Raw genomic sequence first — 16,873 nt, forward strand, 5'->3', positions numbered from 1 at the left:
TTCTGACCTATTCCCAATAAAGGGCCTTAAAACAGTCCCAGCCTCCACGTAAAAAGTTATGTAACACAAGACTGGGACTGGAGTAGTCTTGACAGCAGAGTCTGGGAACTTGACAAATGAGCTTCAGTAAATCATTTTCAGTTTCTCTGAAGGGCACACATCCATTGCACAGGACACTGACACAGCTCATGAGAGCAAACATTTATTATATTGTGCGGAACCCTTAAATAGGTGCTTTACATTGAGTGACAGTTTCACACAAAAATCTTAAGAGTTAGGTGCAGTTTAAAATCCAATTTTTATTTTATGAGAAGAAACAAAAATATATCCATCATTATACACCTTGTAAAAGAAGAGACAGGATATAAACTCAAACACTCTGAATAAAATGTTCACTCTGGGTACATATATTACATTTGTTTCCCCCACCCCCAGATTCTCTGAACAACCTGCTATGTTGGGCAACAAATAGATATACACTCAAATACTACTTAGTTGTGGGGTGATTATGGATTGTCCTAAGGTCATGGTTAGTGTCTCTTCAAGTTAGGGTTAAAGAAAAATGTGGAAAAATGGGAGGGCAGAGGTATTATACTAATACTCTTCTATTGATAGGAGGGATTAGATACCTTTTGCTGATAATATAGGAAAGGGTAACTGAGTAAATAAGCTTCTCTCCTAACCCAAGAATCAACAAACATTCTACAGAAGGGCGACAGCAAAGAAGAGAAGGTCTAAATGGAGCAGTGAGCTCAGGTGCAGGAGATGAGCCCCAGGACAAGGATCACTACACAGAATTGGATGAGCGAAGGAGAACATTCAGGAACTCGGTGGGCACAGCGTCATGGGAGCTGGGCAGTTCCAAGGATTGAAATAGGGATAAACAGTCTGAGAAAAGTGACATTTGGAGAACTTGTAGATGAGTGACCCATGGTTTGTGACATTAAAAAATGAGACAGTGCTTGCTTCATAGTCTAGGAAAACCCCAACTCGATGGGGAGGAACAGCCATGGAAAGAGTCAAGACCTTGGGATCAGAGGTGGAAGAGTCCTCAAAGGCATTGTACTCAGATTTATTCTGTAACCCTACAACCCAGTAGCCATTTTCAGGTCTGAATCTGGAGTAAGCATTTGAATAATTTACATCTGGGTTAAAAACAAACCCAGAGCTTTTTTTTCTATTGAGATCACTTGTTTTGCTGTACACTCCCAGGATCCAGGCAATTTTCCCAGACACATCAACTTCCCAGTAATATTTCCCTGAAGAGAAATTTTGGCTGCCCTGTACATCAAAAGCAGAAAAGTTACATGGGTATACATTCCTAAACATAAAATCATTCCCAACAGTCACTTGTCTCTGATCCTCAGAAACGACAACATTCGAAAGATCATTGAATGGATTCAACGTCAGGTCCACTGTAGGAAAAATTACATAGTCAGGTGAATTAAATATGGCATGTATCTTGTGACATTTTGAGATGGAATATGGGAGTTGACTGGGAGGAACATGAGTTAATGGGTCAGTGAGGAGTAGATCAGTTAAGAACTGGTGTATGTATGTCTGTTTGGGTGGAACACATGTAATTGAGATATGGGACCTAAGATTAAGCACAACTTCTGAAAAGGGATCAGAACATGATGATTTGAAGAACCTGTAATTTCTTACCCCAGTAGCTTTGGACTTCTGCCAGCTCTGAAATGACAAAAGTTTCAATGATGTTGTTATAAGCAAAGGAGGAACCTCTGATACCTGTCCTTTCTTTTGAGTGGGAGAGGAAGCCTCTGAGGCTGTCAACTGGTGAAGGAGGACACCTGGCCATTCCCACTTAGATGTGCTCACATCTTCAGCACATAGTATCTATATCTTCTTGTGAGGCCTACCTCCTCTCTTTTATCCTCATATAAAAATAACATCCATTCCTCCATGTGCTCTGGTACTGTAAGAATCTCACACACCCTTCCTCTGGCTTTCCTCACCTTTAAACACTTGCAGCATCCCATTCAGATCTGGAAATCGGAATGTACTTAGTTTCTTGGAAACAATTTTTGGCTTCTTCAAGGTCCAGATCTCGCTCCTAAATAAGACAAAAATTGATCCCTTGCACTTCTTACCTTTTGTCTCTCCAAGACCACTGTCTCTCTCACCTTTCACTCCATTGATGCCTTATCACTTAAATCCTCTTCAATGAAGAGCCTGAGGGAGGGACAGGTGAGAGACCTGATACTGCAACCAGAAGGAATGTCTTCATGTCTACCTTTCTATCTACCCTCTGTGTGACCTTGGAAAGAACTTTTCGTGAAGCTCATGTTCGTCCTTCCAAAATGGAAAAAAAAAAATTAACCCCATACTCTCTACCTCTTAAAATAATACACTATTAGATGTAGTGGTGGTACCTTTAAAAGTTGTCTGGTGCCTCTAATAAAAAGTATTTCACATATGGAAGAGTTACTGCCATCTCAGTGGTTCCTCCAGGAAGAGGCCAGAGATGACGGTCCGCAGGCAGATGCTTAGTGGAGAGGCTCTAGATTAGAACCTGGCTACTGAGAGCTTTAGGTTAGCAAGTGTGGGGCTTCTGTATCGAAAGTCTGAAGTGTTTTCTAAGTCTATTAACCCAATACAGATGCCGAGCATAACATAAAATGTCACATTCTCTGGGGAATCATTACAAATATTTGAGAAAGGAGAAGTTAATACATCCAAATTACTAGTGGTCTGAATTTCATGTGCTTGATGCTGCCAAGTGTGTGTGCAACTTTAGACAAAGAAAGCCACTTTTCCTACAAGTTGCTATTATGTGTAAACAAAAAGAGATTTATTATTGACACCAGGACTAAAGCCATTACTCCCTGAGACTTGAATCAACCTTTCTTTCTTTCTTTCTTTCTTTCTTTCTTTCTTTCTTTCTTTCTTTCTTTCTTTCTTTCTTTCTTTCTTTCTTTCTTCCTTCCTTCCTTCCTTCCTTCCTTCCTTCCTTTCTTTCTTTCTTTCTTTCTTTCTTTCTTTCTTTCTTTCTTTCTTCCTTTCTTTCTTCCTTCTTTCCAATAAACATTACCTAGAAAGAACTTGTTTCTTCTATTTTCAGGGTGAAAAAAGAAATATAAAGAAACCATCTTTGTGGAAAATTTGGGGGCCTGGCAGAGAAAGAGGAAAAGATCCTTCCTGTGATAAGACTGGAACCTGTTAAGTACAGAAGCAAGAGACTAAGGTTCGACTAAAATGAGTGAAGTCGTGGAATTCTGATATTGTAACCTCTTGTTTCTTTTTTAAAATCATTTTTAAATTTTTTTCAATTACAGTTGACATACAATATTATATTAGTTTTGGGTGTACATCCCAGTAATTAGACATTATAAACTTACTAAGTGATCATCCCCCCCCTCAAAATATACACATCTGACACTATACAGAGTTATTAGAATATTATTGAATATATCCTCTATGCTGTACATATTAGTATTCTATAACTACTAATTTGTATCTCTAAATACCTTCACATTTTCACCTGTCCCCCAACCTCCCTCCCATCTGGCAACTTTCAAAATGTTCTCTGTATCTGAGTGTGTTTCTGTTCTGCGTGTTTGTTTATTTTTAGATTCAATTGTTGATAGATATGCATTTATTGCCATTATATTGTTTATATTTTTAATCTTTCTTTTTATTTATTCTTCCTAAACAAGACTCTTTAATATTTTAAGTAGTACTAGTTTGGTGATGATGAATGCATTTAGCTTTTTCTTTTTTGGGAAGCACTTTACCTGTCCTTCAACTCTAAATAATAACCTTGCTAGGTAGAGTAATCTTGGCTATAGGTCCTTGCTTTCCATCACTTTGAATATTTCATGGCATTCCCTTCTGGCCTGCAAAGTTTATATTGAGAAATCAGCTGATAGTCTTATGGGAACCCTCTTGTAGGTAACTAACTGCTTTTCTCTTGTTGTTTTTAGGATTCTTGTTTTGTCTTTAATCTTTGGCATTTTTTAAATTTAATATATTTTTTATTATTGACAGCATTACAGATGTCCCTTATTTTTACACATTTTACCTCCTCTCTACCCATTGCAGGCCTTCCCCACACTATTGTATGTGTCCAAGGGCTATGCATATAAGTATGTAAGTTATTTGGTTTATCTCTTCTTCTCATCCCCAACTCCCAAGATATGTCAATGTGGTCCATGTCTCCATGCCTTGGTTATTATTTTGATGGTCAAATCATTTTGTTCCTTAGATTTCACAAATAAGTGAAATCATGTGATATTTGTCTTACTCTTATTAGCTTATTACACTTAGCATAGTAGTTTCCAGGTAGCATTTTAATTAAGATATGTATTGGTGTAGGCCTCTTGTTTGCAACTCTTATTTCTAATGCTTCTATTATCCCTAACTTTGTGACCTCCCACCACCCAAATTCCATACCATTACAAAGTGTCACCTGTCATCAGCAGGTGAAATAATGTAATACCCAAGTTTCCCACATCTATGATTGTTTAAAATTATGATTTATTCAAGATTACTCATAGTTATAATTCTGTCATCACACAAAAAGGACCATGCCTGGTCTCACACACACATACCTTCTTATGACGTTAATCATATCCTGGGGAGAAAAGAAAAAATATAAATCAAGAGTAAGGTTGACAGATTTAGAAAATTAAAATGGCTAGTTAAAATTTAATTTTGAAAATATCACAAATATGATTTAGTATAAGCATGGGCTCTATAATATTTAAGATACTCTTCTGCTAAAAAATAATGTGTTGTTTATCTGCAATTCAAATTTAACTACACATCCCTTATTTTGTCTGGGAACCCTCAAAGAAGTGATAAGCCCTCCTACCTATAAAGTTTTACTCACCTTCTTCCTCATACCCCCAGCACCCCCTAATATGGCTTGAATAAATAGGTGGTCAGAATAAATAGGCGGGAGAGAAACTGTAGAGATAAGACCCAAAACAACCATCCTAGAGGACTCATGTGAGGATGTTAGAAAGGTGTTTCCAAGAACTGGAGATGGAATATATTTAAAAGGCAGAGAGGGGAGCAGAGGAAGCCAGGAGCGCAGCCACACCAACACCAAGACTGGCCTAGCACCACCCCACACCTGTGCAGGGGGCCACTTGCCAGCTATAATCTGAGTGGGACCACCACTGAGCCCTGGCAATGAGTGGTGCAGTACCACACTGCAGGCTTCCAGATGTCTGCAGTGAATGCTCACCATAGGGACCTCCCACACCACGCCTCCTTGTCAGTGTTCCCTGACCTCACACTGTGAGTGCAAGTCAGGGGAACTCTGTGCCCCAGTCCCACTCAGGCCCCAGGTCTTCACTGCTGTTTCAACCCAGAGCCACCAGCTGTGTGTCCCTCCTGGGGCCCCAGGACTATGCTGCTGGTGTGACATGGAGACTCCTGGCATGCTCAGCCCTGGGTCACAGGACCACCTTGCCAGAGTGAGCTGGAGCCACCTGGCACCCAGTCCAGGCCCCAGAACCACACTGCAAGTGAGCTGCCAAAGGGAACTAGGGCACCACCCTGCCACTGTTGCTAGGTCTGCACAGTGAACTGCATGCCAGAGGGATCTGGGTCCTCACAAGGAGTCGCACACAAGAGGAACTGTGCACACACCCCTGCCCACCCTGAGCATCTGCAGCGGACAGCAAAGGGACCAGATCCATGAGAGAAGGAAGTGCAACTCAGAGCAAAGACAATAAAGGTGTAAGACTCATGGCAGATTCAGCCTCTGAGCTAAGGTGTCCAGGACCATTGGATCCGCTAGGGGCTTCAACCTCTCAGACCCCAAGCAAGGTGCTCAGGGCCAGAAAGAGTCAGAAAAAAATGGGGAGACAAAAAAATCAATCCCCAAAGGAAAGAAAAGGAGGAATCACCAGAAAAATAAATAAATAAATTGGAGGCCAGCAATATGTCATGGAAAGAATTCAGATTAATGATTATAAGGATGCTCAACTGTCTAGATGAGAAATTCACCAACATTTGTAAGAATCAAGAAATGAAGAATGACATATCTGCAATAAAGAACACAATGAAAGGCATCAACAGTAGACTAGCAGAAGTAGAGGACTGAATCAGTGAGTTAGAAGACAAGGTCAATAAAAACACCCAATCTGAACAGCAACTGGAAAAAAAATAAAAAGCAGGAAAGATAAAGGGAACTTTGGGACAGCATGAAACAAAGCAAAATCTGTATAATAGGAGTTCAGAAGGACAAGAGTCAGAATAAGGACTAGAAAACCTACTGGAAGAAATGACAGAAAATTTTCCTGACTTGTGGAAGAAAAAAGTCACACAAGCACAGAGAGTTCCAAACAAAATGAACCCAAAGAGACCCACACCAAGACACATTGTAATTACAATGGCAAACATTAACAACAAAGAAACATCTTAAGGGCTGCAAGAGAGACAGAAAGTTATCTACAAGGGATCTCCCACTAGACTATCAAATGATTTCTCAACAGAAACACACCAGGCCAGAGGGGAATGGAATGAAGTATACAAAGTCATGCAAAACAAGGGACTTAATCCAAGAATACTCTATCCAGCAAGGTTATTATTCAAAATTGAAGGTGAAATTAGGACCTTCACAGGCAAGAAAAGACTAAGGGAGTTTATTACCAACAAGCCAGCAGTGCAAGAAATGCTAAAGAGACTGTTGTAAAAAGAAGAAATATAAAGGGAAGGAGGAACACAGGCATAAAGAATAAAAAAAAATGGCAACAAACAAGTATCTATCAATAATAACCTTAAATGTAAATGGATGAAATGCCCCAATTTAAAAACATGGGGTATCTTAATGTATAAGAAAACATGACCCATATTTATGCTACCTACAAGAGACCCACCACAGAATAAAGAACTCACACAGACAGAAAGTGAAGGGATGGAAAAAATCTTTCAGGCAAAGGCAAAAGAAAAAAAAAATCTGGGGTAGCAATACTTATATCTGACAAAATAGACCTCAAAGTGAAGACCATAACAAGAAATAAGGAAGGCCATTTCATAATACTAAAGACATCAATTCAACAAGAGGATATAATTCTGTTAAATATATATGCACCTAGTACAGGAGCACCCAAATACATGAAAATACTTCTAGAAGATATCAAGGGAGAGATTGACAGCAATACAATCATAGTAGGGAAATTGAATACCACATTTTCATCACTGGATAAATCTTCTAGACAAAAATCAACAAAGAAACAACTCACTACAGCAGATGGAACTAATTGACATCTTCAGAACATTTCACCACAAAGCCATGTAATATACATTCTTCTCAAGTGCATGTGGGCCATTTTCAAAGATAAACCACATATGACAGTCTACAAATTCAAGAAGACTGAAATCATATCAATTATCTTCTCAGATCACAACAGCATAAAATTAGAAATAAACTACAGTAAAAACAATAAAAAAACAATCAAACACTTGGAGCCTAAATAGCATTCTATTAAACAATGATTGGTTACCAAAGAGATCAAAGAATAAATAAAAAAACATCCTGGAAACAAATGATAATGAAAACACAACAATCTAAAATCTATCAGACACAGTGAAAGCAATCCTGAGAGGAAATTTCATAGCACTACAGGCCTACCTCTAAAAATAAGAAAAACTTGTGATAAATTATCTAACCCCACAACTTAATGAATTAGAAAGAGAGCAACAAGAAAATCCCAGAGTAAGCAGAGGAAGGAAATAATAAAGATCAGAGCAGAAATAAATGACCTAGAGACAAAAAAAAAAAAAAAAAAAAAAATGAATAGAACCAAGAGCTGGTTCTTTGAAAGGATAAACAAGATTGATAAACCTCTAGCTATGCTCACCAAGAAGCAAAGAGAGAGGACCCAAGTAAATAAAAAAAAGAAATGAAAGAGGTGAAGTAACAACTGACCCCACAGAAATACAAAGGATTGTAAAAAAAAAAAAAAATACTATGAACAACTCTATTCCAACAAACTGGACAACCTAAATGAAATAGATATATTCGTAGAAAAACAAAATCTTCCAAAACTCAATCAGGAAGAATAAAAACATTTGAATAGGCCAATAACTAATGATGAAATTGAAGTAGTAATCAAGAAACTTCCAGCAAACAAAAGCCCTGGTCTGGATGTCTTACAGGGTGTTTTACCAAACATTCAAAGAACTAGCACCTACACTTCTCAGACTATTCTAAAAAATTCAAGAGGAAGGAATACTTCCAAGCTCTTTCTCTAAAGCCAGGATTACCCTAATCCCAAAACCAGATAAAGACACTACAAAGAAAGAGAATTACAGGCCAATATCCCTAATGAGCATAGATAATAAAAATCCTCAGCAAATATTAGCAAATCACATCCAGCAACACATTAAAAAGATCATATCCCATGACAAATTGAGATTTATCCTAGGGATGCAAGGCTGGAACAATATCTGCAAATCAATAAACATAATATATCACATAAACAAATTGAAAGACAAAAACCACATGATCATATCAATTGATGCAGAAAAAGCATTTGACAAAATCCAACACCCTTTCTTGATAAAAACCCTCAGCAAAGTGGGAATAGAGGGATCATACATCAACATAATAAAAGCCGTATATGACAAACCTACAGCCAACATCATACTCAATGGACTTAAACTAAAACCATTTCCCCTAAGAACAGGAGCAAGACAGGGAGGCTCACTCTCACCACGCCTGTTCGACATAGTACTGGAAGTGCTAGCTATAGTGGTCAGACAAGAAGAAGACATAAAAGGCATCTGAATTAGAAAAGAAGAACTAAAACTGTCATTATTTGCTGATGACATGATATTGTACATAGAAAACCCTAAAGACTCCATAAAAAAAAAAACTACTAAATATAATAAATGAATTTGGCAATGTAGCAGGATATAAAATTAGCACCCAGAAATCTATGCCATTTTTATACACCAATAATGAACTCAAAGAAAGAGAAACTAAAAAAAGCAATCCCATTTACCATTGAAACAAAACAAAAAAAAGATATCTAGGAATAAACTTAATTAAGGAGGTAAAAGACCTGTACTCAGAAAACTATATGATGTTGAAAAAAGAGATAGAGGAAGATATAAACAATGTGGTCATGGATTGGTAGAATCAACATGATTGAAATGTCCATACTACCCAAAGAAATCTATAGATTCAATGCAATCCCCATTAAAATGTAATGGAGGGATAAAGACACATATGTAATAACTTAATCAATAAAGAAATTAAAAACTTAAATAAAATAAAATTCTATCTAATAAAAGAGTAATATGCAAATTGATCATCACTCTAATACACTAGATGGCTGCCCCCATGTGGACACAAGATGGCCAGCAGGGGAGGGCAACTGGGAGGGACCAGGTCTGCAAGGGAGGGCAGTTGTGTGCGATGAGGCCAGCAGGGGAGGGCAGTTGGGAAGGATCAGGCCTGCAGGGGAGGGCAGTTGCAGGGGACCAGGCCTGCAGGGGAGGCCAGTTGGGGGTCACCAGGCCTGCAGGGGAGGGCAGTTAGGGGTTACCAGGCCTGCAGAGGAGGGCAGTTGGGGTGGCCAGGCGTACAGGGGAGGGCAGTTAGGGGCAATCAGGCTGGCAGGGCAGCAGTTAGGCATCTATCAGGCTGTCAGGGAAGTGGCTAGGGGGTGATCAGGCTGGCAGGCAGAAGCGGTTAGGGGCAATCAGGAAGGCAGGCAGGAGAGCAGTTGGGAGCCAGCAGTCCTGGATTATGAGAGGGATGTTCGACAGCCCATTTAGGCCAGTAGGATCGGGCCTAAACAGGCTGTCGGACATCCCTCGAGGGGTCCCAGATTGGAGAGGGTGCAGGCTGGGCTGAGGGACACACACCCCTGTGCACGAATTTCGTGCACTGGGCCTCTAGTAAATAAACAATAAAATACCAACGGCATAGAACAAACTCTCCAGAAATTTATATGGAATTTAACAAAACAAATAGCTACAGCAATCCTGAGAAAAAAGAACAAAGTTGGAAGGATCATAATACCAGACATCAAGTTATATTACAAAACCACTGTTTTCAAAACAGCCTGGTACTGGAGCAAGAGCAGACATATAGACCAATGGAACAGAATGGATAACCCAGAAATTGGCCCAAACCATTATGCTCAATTAATATTTGACAAAGGAGGCAAGTGTATACAATAGAGTCAAGGCAGTCCTTTCAATAAATGGTGTTGGGAAAATTGGACAGACACATGCAAAAAAAAAAAAAATGAAACTTGACCACCAACTTACACCATATAAAAAAATAAACTCAAAGTGGGTAAATGACTTAAATGTAAGATGGGAAACCATAAAAATCTTAGAAGAATCCATAGACAGCAAAATATCAGACATATCTCATAGCAATATGTTTACTGATACACTTCCTAGGACAATGGAAACTAAGAAGAAAATAAATTGGACTACATCAAAATAAAAAGCTTCTGCACAGCAAAAGAAACCATCAACAAAATAACAAGAGAGCCCATTGCATGGGAGAACATTTTTTGCCAATGTTACATCTGATAAGGGTTTAATCTCTAAAATTTATAGGGAAGTCATACAACCTAACAAAAGGAAAATAAACAATCCAATTTTTAAAAATGGGCAAAGGACCTAAATTGACACTTCTTGAAAGGGAATATACAGAAGGTCAAAGGCATATGAAAAAATGCCCCAAATCACTAATCACAACAACAATGAGGTACCACCTCACACCTGTCAGAATGACTATCAACAAATCAAAAAATGACAAGTGCTAGGGAGGATGTGGAGAAAAGGGAACCCTGGGGCACTGCTGGTGGAAATGCAGACTGGTGCAGCCTTTGCGGAAAACAGTATGGAGTTATCTCAAAAAATTTAAAATGGAACTCCCATTTGACCCATTCTAGGAACATATCCCAAGAAAACAGAAATACCAATTAGAAAGAATATATGCACCCCTATGTTCATAGCTGCGCAAATTTTATTAAGGTATTATATGTGTACATATCTTACCACTGCCCCCCCAACCCACTCCCATACATGCGGTCACCCCCCAATGTTTTGCATCCATTGGTTACTCTTATATGCATGCATATAAGTCCTTCTGTTGATCTCTTATTTCCCCCACCTCTCCCTAACCTTCCCACTGTAATTTGACAGTCTGTTTCATGCTTTACAGCCTCTGTATCTATCTTTTTGTTCATCAGTTTATAATGTTTTTTATTATCCACAAATGAGTGAGATCACGTGGTATTTTTCTTTCATTCACTGGCTTATTTCACTTAGCATAATGTTCTCCAATTCCATCCAGGTTCCTACAAATGGTAAGAATTCCTTCTTTTTTATGGCAGCATAGTATTCCATTGTGTAGATGTACCATAGTTTTCTGATCCAGTCATCTGCTGACGGGCACCTAGGCTGTTTCCAAATCTTAGCTATTGTAAATTGTGCTGCTATGAACATAGGGGTGCATATATCCTTTCTGATTGGTGTTTCTAGTTTCATAGGATATATTCCCAGGAGTGGGTTTACTGGGTCAAATGGGAATTCCATTTTCAGTTTTTTGAGGAAACTCTATACTGTTTTCCACAGTGGCTGCACCAGTCTGCATTCCCACCAGCAGTGCACGAGGGTTCCTTTTTCTCCGCATCCTCACCAACACTTGTCGTTTGTTGATGATAGCCATTCTGACAGGTGTGAGATGGTATCGCATTGTCATTATGATTTGCATCTCTCGGATAATTAGTGACTTTGAGCATGTTTCCATGTGTCTCTTGGCCTTCCTTCTGTCTTCTTTTGAAAAGATTCTATTTAGGTCTGTTTCCCATTTTTTCATTGGGTCATTTATCTTCCTTTGATTAAGTTGTATAAGCTGCCTGTAGATGCTGGAGATTAAGCCTTTATCAGTGATAACATTTGCAAATATGTTCTCCCATACAGTGGGGTTTCTTGTTTTGTTGATGGTTTCTTTTGCTGTGAAAAAGCTTTTTATTTTGATGTAGTCCCATTTGTTTATTTTCTATTTGGCTTCCATTGCCCTAGGGGCAGTATCAGTGAAGAAGTTCTTTCGGCATATGTCTGAGATTTTGCTGCCTGTGGACTCTTCTTGTATTTTTATGGTTTCCCGTCTTACATTTAAGTCCTGTATCATTTTGAGTTTATTTTTATGGTTTAAGTTGGCGATCTAGTTTCATTTTTTTGCATTTATCTGTCCAATTTTCCCAGCACCATTTATTGAAGAGACTGTCTTGACTCCATTGTATGCTCATGCCTCCTTTGTCAAATATTAATTGTGCATAGTGGTTTGGGTCGATATCTGGATTCTCTATTCTGTTCCATTGATCTATATGTCTGTTCTTGTGCCAGTACCAGGCTGTTTTGAGGACAGTGGCTTTGTAATACAGCTTGAAATCTGGTATTGAGATCCCTCCTACTTTATTCTTCTTTCTCAGGATTGCTGTGGCTATTTGGGGTCTTTTTTTATTCCAGATGAATTTTTGGAGAGTTCTTTCTAGGTCTGTGAAATATGCCGTTGGTCATAATGGGGAGTGCATTGAATCTATAGATTGCTTTGGGTATTATGGACATTTTAATGATGTTGATTCTACAAATCCATGAACATGGTATGTTCTCCCATCTGTTTATGTCTTCCTCTATCTCTTTTTTCAGTGTCCTGTAGTTTTCCACGTATAGGTCTTTTACCTCCTTGGTTAAGTTTATTCCTAAGTATCTTAATTTTTTTGGTGTGATGGTAAATAGGATTGCTTTTTTAGTCTCTCTTTCTGTAAGTTCACTGTTGGTGTATAGAAATGCCATAGATTTCTTGGCATTAATTTTGTATCCTGCTACATTGACGAATTCATTTAAAAAGTCTGTTAGTTTTTTGATGGAGTCTTTTGGGTTTTTTATGTACAATATCATGTCATCTGCAAATAAGGACAGCTTTACTTCTTCTTTTCCAATTTGGATGCCTTTTATGTCTTCTTCTTGTCTAATTGCAGTGGCTAATACTCCCAGTACTATGTCAAACAGGAGTGGTGAGAGTGGGCATCCCTGTCTTGTTCCTGTTCTTAGGGGAAATGGTTTTAGTTTTTGCCCATTGAGTGTGATGTTAGCTGCTGGATTATCATATATAGCTTTTATTATGTTGAGGTATGATCCTTCTATTACCACCTTGTTGAGAGTTTTTATCAAGAAAGGGTGTTGGATTTTGTCAAATGCTTTTTCTGCATCAATTGATATGACTATGTGATTTTTATCTCTCAATTTGTTTATGTGATGTATCACATTTATTGATTTGCGGATATTGTACCATCCTTGCATTCCTGGGATAAACCCTACTTGGTCATGGTGTATGATCTTTCTGATGTACTGCTGGATCCGATTTGCTAGAATTTTGTTGAGGATTTTGGCATCTATGTTCATGAGGGATATTGGCCTGTAATTCTCCTTCATTGTGTTGTCTTTATCTGGTTTTGGTGTTAGGGTGATGCTGGCTTCATAGAAGGAGCTTGGAAGTGTTCCTTCCTCTTGAATTTTTTGGAATAGTCTGAGGAGGATAGGTTTTAGTTCTTCCTTGAATGTTTGGTAAAACTCTCCTGTGAAGCCTTCTGGCCCCGGGCTTTTGTTTGCCGGAAGCTTTTTGATGACTGCTTCAATTTCTTCCATAGTTACTGGCATATTGAGCTGTTTAGATTCTTCCTGACTGACTTTTGGAAGGTTATATTTTTCTAGGAATATGTCCATTTCCTCCAGGTTGTCCAGTTTGTTGGAATAGAGTTGTTCATAGTATTTTTTAACAATCCTTTGTATTTCAACGGGATCTGTTGTTATTTCACCTCTTTCATTTCTGATTTTGTTTATTTGGGTCCTCTCTCTTTGCTTCTTGGTGAGCCTGGCTAGAGGTTCATCAATATTGTTTATCCTTTCAAAGAACCAACTCTTGGTTTTGTTGGTCTTTTGTATTGTTTCTTTGGTCTCTATGTCATTTATCTCCACTCTGATCTTTATTATTTCCTTCCTTCTGCTTACACTGGGCTTTTCTTGTTGCTCTTTTTCTAACTCTTTAAGTTGTAGGGTTAGGTAATTTATTACCATTGTTTCTTGTTTTTTCCAGTAGGCTTGTAGAGCTATGAACTTTCCTCTCAAGACTGCTTTTGCAGTGTCCCATAGATTTTGGATTGTTGTGCTTTCATTGTCATTTGTTGCCAAGATGTTTTTTATTTCTTCCTTGATCTCTCTGGTAACCCAGTCATTGTTTAATAGCATGCTGTTTAGTCTCCATGTGTTTGATTTCTTTGGGTTGTTTTTATTGTAGTTGATTTCCAGTTTTATGCCACTCTGGTCTGAGAAGATGCTTGACATGATTTCTATCTTCTTGAATTTGAAGAGACTTTGCCTATGTCCCAACATATGGTCTGTCTTTGAAAATGACCCATGTGCACTTGAGAAGAATGTATATTCTGTGGCTTTGGGGTGAAATGTTCTGAAGATGTCAATTAATTCCATCTGGTCTAGTGAGTGATTTAGGATTGATGTTTCTTTGCTGATTTTTTGTTTAGAGGGTTTGTCCAATGGTGATAGTGGGGTATTAAAGTCTCCTACTATGATTGTATTGCTGTCAATCTCTCCCTTGATATCCTCCAAGAGATTTTTTTATGTATTTGGGTGCTCCTGTATTGGGTGCATATATATTTACCAGCGTTATTTCTTCTTGTTGGATTGCGCCCTTTAGTATTATGAAGTGGCCTTCCTTATCTCTTGTTATGTCCTTCACTTTGAGATCTAATTTGTCAGATATAAATATTGCTACCCCAGCTTTTTTTTCAGTTCCATTTGCCTGGAAAACCTTTTTCAATCCCTTCACCCTCAATTTTTTTTTCTAGAAGTTACTCTACTTGGGTATTTTTTCCCATCTTGTCTTCTAGCTCACTGATGCGGTCCTCTGCTTCTTCTAGTCTACTCTTGATGCTTTCTATTGAGTTCTTTACAGCAGCGATGTCATTTTTCATTTATTCTTGGTTCTTCTTCATGTCCTCTTGGTTCTTGCTCATATTGTTGAATTTTCCTTCCATTCTTTTCAGCCACCTTATGACCATTTCTCTGAATTCTTTCTCTGGAAGGTTGCTTGCCTACATTTTGTTTACTTCCTTTTCTGGTGATGCCTCCTTTTCTTTCATATGTGGGCTGTTTCTTTGTCTCCCCATGGTCTCTCTTCTCTGGATATCTGGTTATGTAGTTCTCTCTCTCCTGCATTGATTTTTAAAGGCACAAAATACAGCACTACCAGGTACAACACACAAGGCACTGAACAGAAATGTATTCATGATATTAATAACCTCCAATAAAGGTGACCACCAGAGAAGGCAAATTAGGGGATAGGAGAGAAAGAAGAGGAAAAAGAAAGAAAGAAAAAAAAGGAGTGTCAAAATGAAATTGGGAAAAGGAAAAAAAAAGTAAGAGAGACAAGAAAGAGACTAAGATAGAAAGAGGAACAAACTATATATATGGGGATAAGACTCCAATAGAACAACCACTAATCCCAGCAAATGCCAGCAACAAGTACCAGGGGATTAATACAAACTACAACACCAACTAATATCAAGAGAGGCAAGGTAAAACAGAAGCACAAAACAAACAAAAAAACAAACAAACAAACAAAAGAATAATCAGAGAAACCAAGATGGCGGCATAGGTAAGCACCTAAACTGCTGCCTCGCACAACAATTTCAAAACTACAACTAAAAGACAGAACGGACACCATCCAGAACCACAGGAAAGCTGGCTGAGTGAAAATTCTACAACTAGAAGGAAAGAGAAAAGCTCACAGAGAATTGGAGTTACGGCAAAGGGTTTTTGTGCACGCAGAGAGGAAGGGCGGCTGAGAGCCTGGCTGACTTTCTCTGGCCGAAGGGGGAAGGAAGCCCCCGACCGCACTGAACCCCAGTTCTGACTGCACTGAACCCCAGTTCCGGGCGGGCCCCAGGGGACCCACGCTCTTACGGGGGGAGTCTGGACTCTCGGGTGGAGACTCGGGAGCTGGGGAAGGCGGAGGACTGAAAGTGCGTGCATGCCAGTGCGCACAAAGGCTGCGGAGGTTGCCACAGGCTTTTCCTAGTGGAAGAGAGTCAGAGGCTCCTGACTGCACTGGGCCCCAGTTCTGACTGCACTGAACCCCGGTTCCAGGCCAGCCCCTGGGGACCCACTCTCTTGTGGGGGGAGTCTGGACTCTCGGGCAGAGACTCGGGAGCCGGGAAGGCAGAGGTCTGAAGACGCACACGTGCGTGCAAGGGCAAGGCTGACGGGAAGCCAAGACTGAGACTCCACCCCATCCAAGCTGAGCACAGAGGCTATTGCAACTTGGCAAGTCTAATCCTATAAGGCTGTCTCCAGCACCGAACTTCTCCCAGCATAGACACAGCTGATCCTTACAGCCAACTGGTCTGGAGGTCAATTCTTCCCAGTGATAACAACAACAATAAAGACTTAATTACAACAAGGCTGTACACACAGTCCACAAAGGGGTGCACCAAGAGTGTCCACCTCAGGTTAACTGGGGAGGCAGACCCACTGGGCCATATTGGAAACCTAGCACACAAATCTACCTTACCAATGCAGGGAAGCAGTGAAAATGCGGCGTCAAAGAAACAGACCACAAACAAAAGAAATGGAGGAAAACAAATGACGGGATATAGAATTCAAAACCACGGTTATAAGGCTTTTTAAGAATATCCTAGAAAAGGCCGATAAATATAACGAGACCCTCAAAGATATGAAAAAGGACCAACTAGAAATTAAACATACACTGACTGAAATAAAAAATATTATACAGAGACCCAAAAACAGACAAGAGGAACACAAAAATCAAGTCAAAGATTTGATATAC

General features: G+C 39.3%; 1 protein-coding gene across 1 annotated transcript in view; it reads right to left on the bottom strand.

Annotated features, from left to right (window-relative positions):
- Positions 1–285: 285 nt before the first annotated feature.
- The window catches only part of LOC308233315 (E3 ubiquitin-protein ligase TRIM22-like), a 28,203-nt gene continuing 11,615 nt past the window's right edge, over positions 286–16,873 (bottom strand). The window contains exons 5-8 of the mRNA XM_080640233.1: positions 4,572–4,594; positions 1,977–2,074; positions 1,666–1,692; positions 286–1,415 (exon numbers count right to left, since the gene is read on the bottom strand). Of these exons, the coding sequence (XP_080496359.1) occupies positions 820–1,415; positions 1,666–1,692; positions 1,977–2,074; positions 4,572–4,594 (744 nt within the window). The 3' untranslated portion in view covers positions 286–819. The remainder of the gene's footprint in view (positions 1,416–1,665; positions 1,693–1,976; positions 2,075–4,571; positions 4,595–16,873) is intronic.

The sequence above is a fragment of the Plecotus auritus genome (assembly GCF_963455305.1).
Source record: "Plecotus auritus genome assembly, chromosome: 9".
Taxonomy (NCBI): domain Eukaryota; kingdom Metazoa; phylum Chordata; class Mammalia; order Chiroptera; family Vespertilionidae; genus Plecotus; species Plecotus auritus.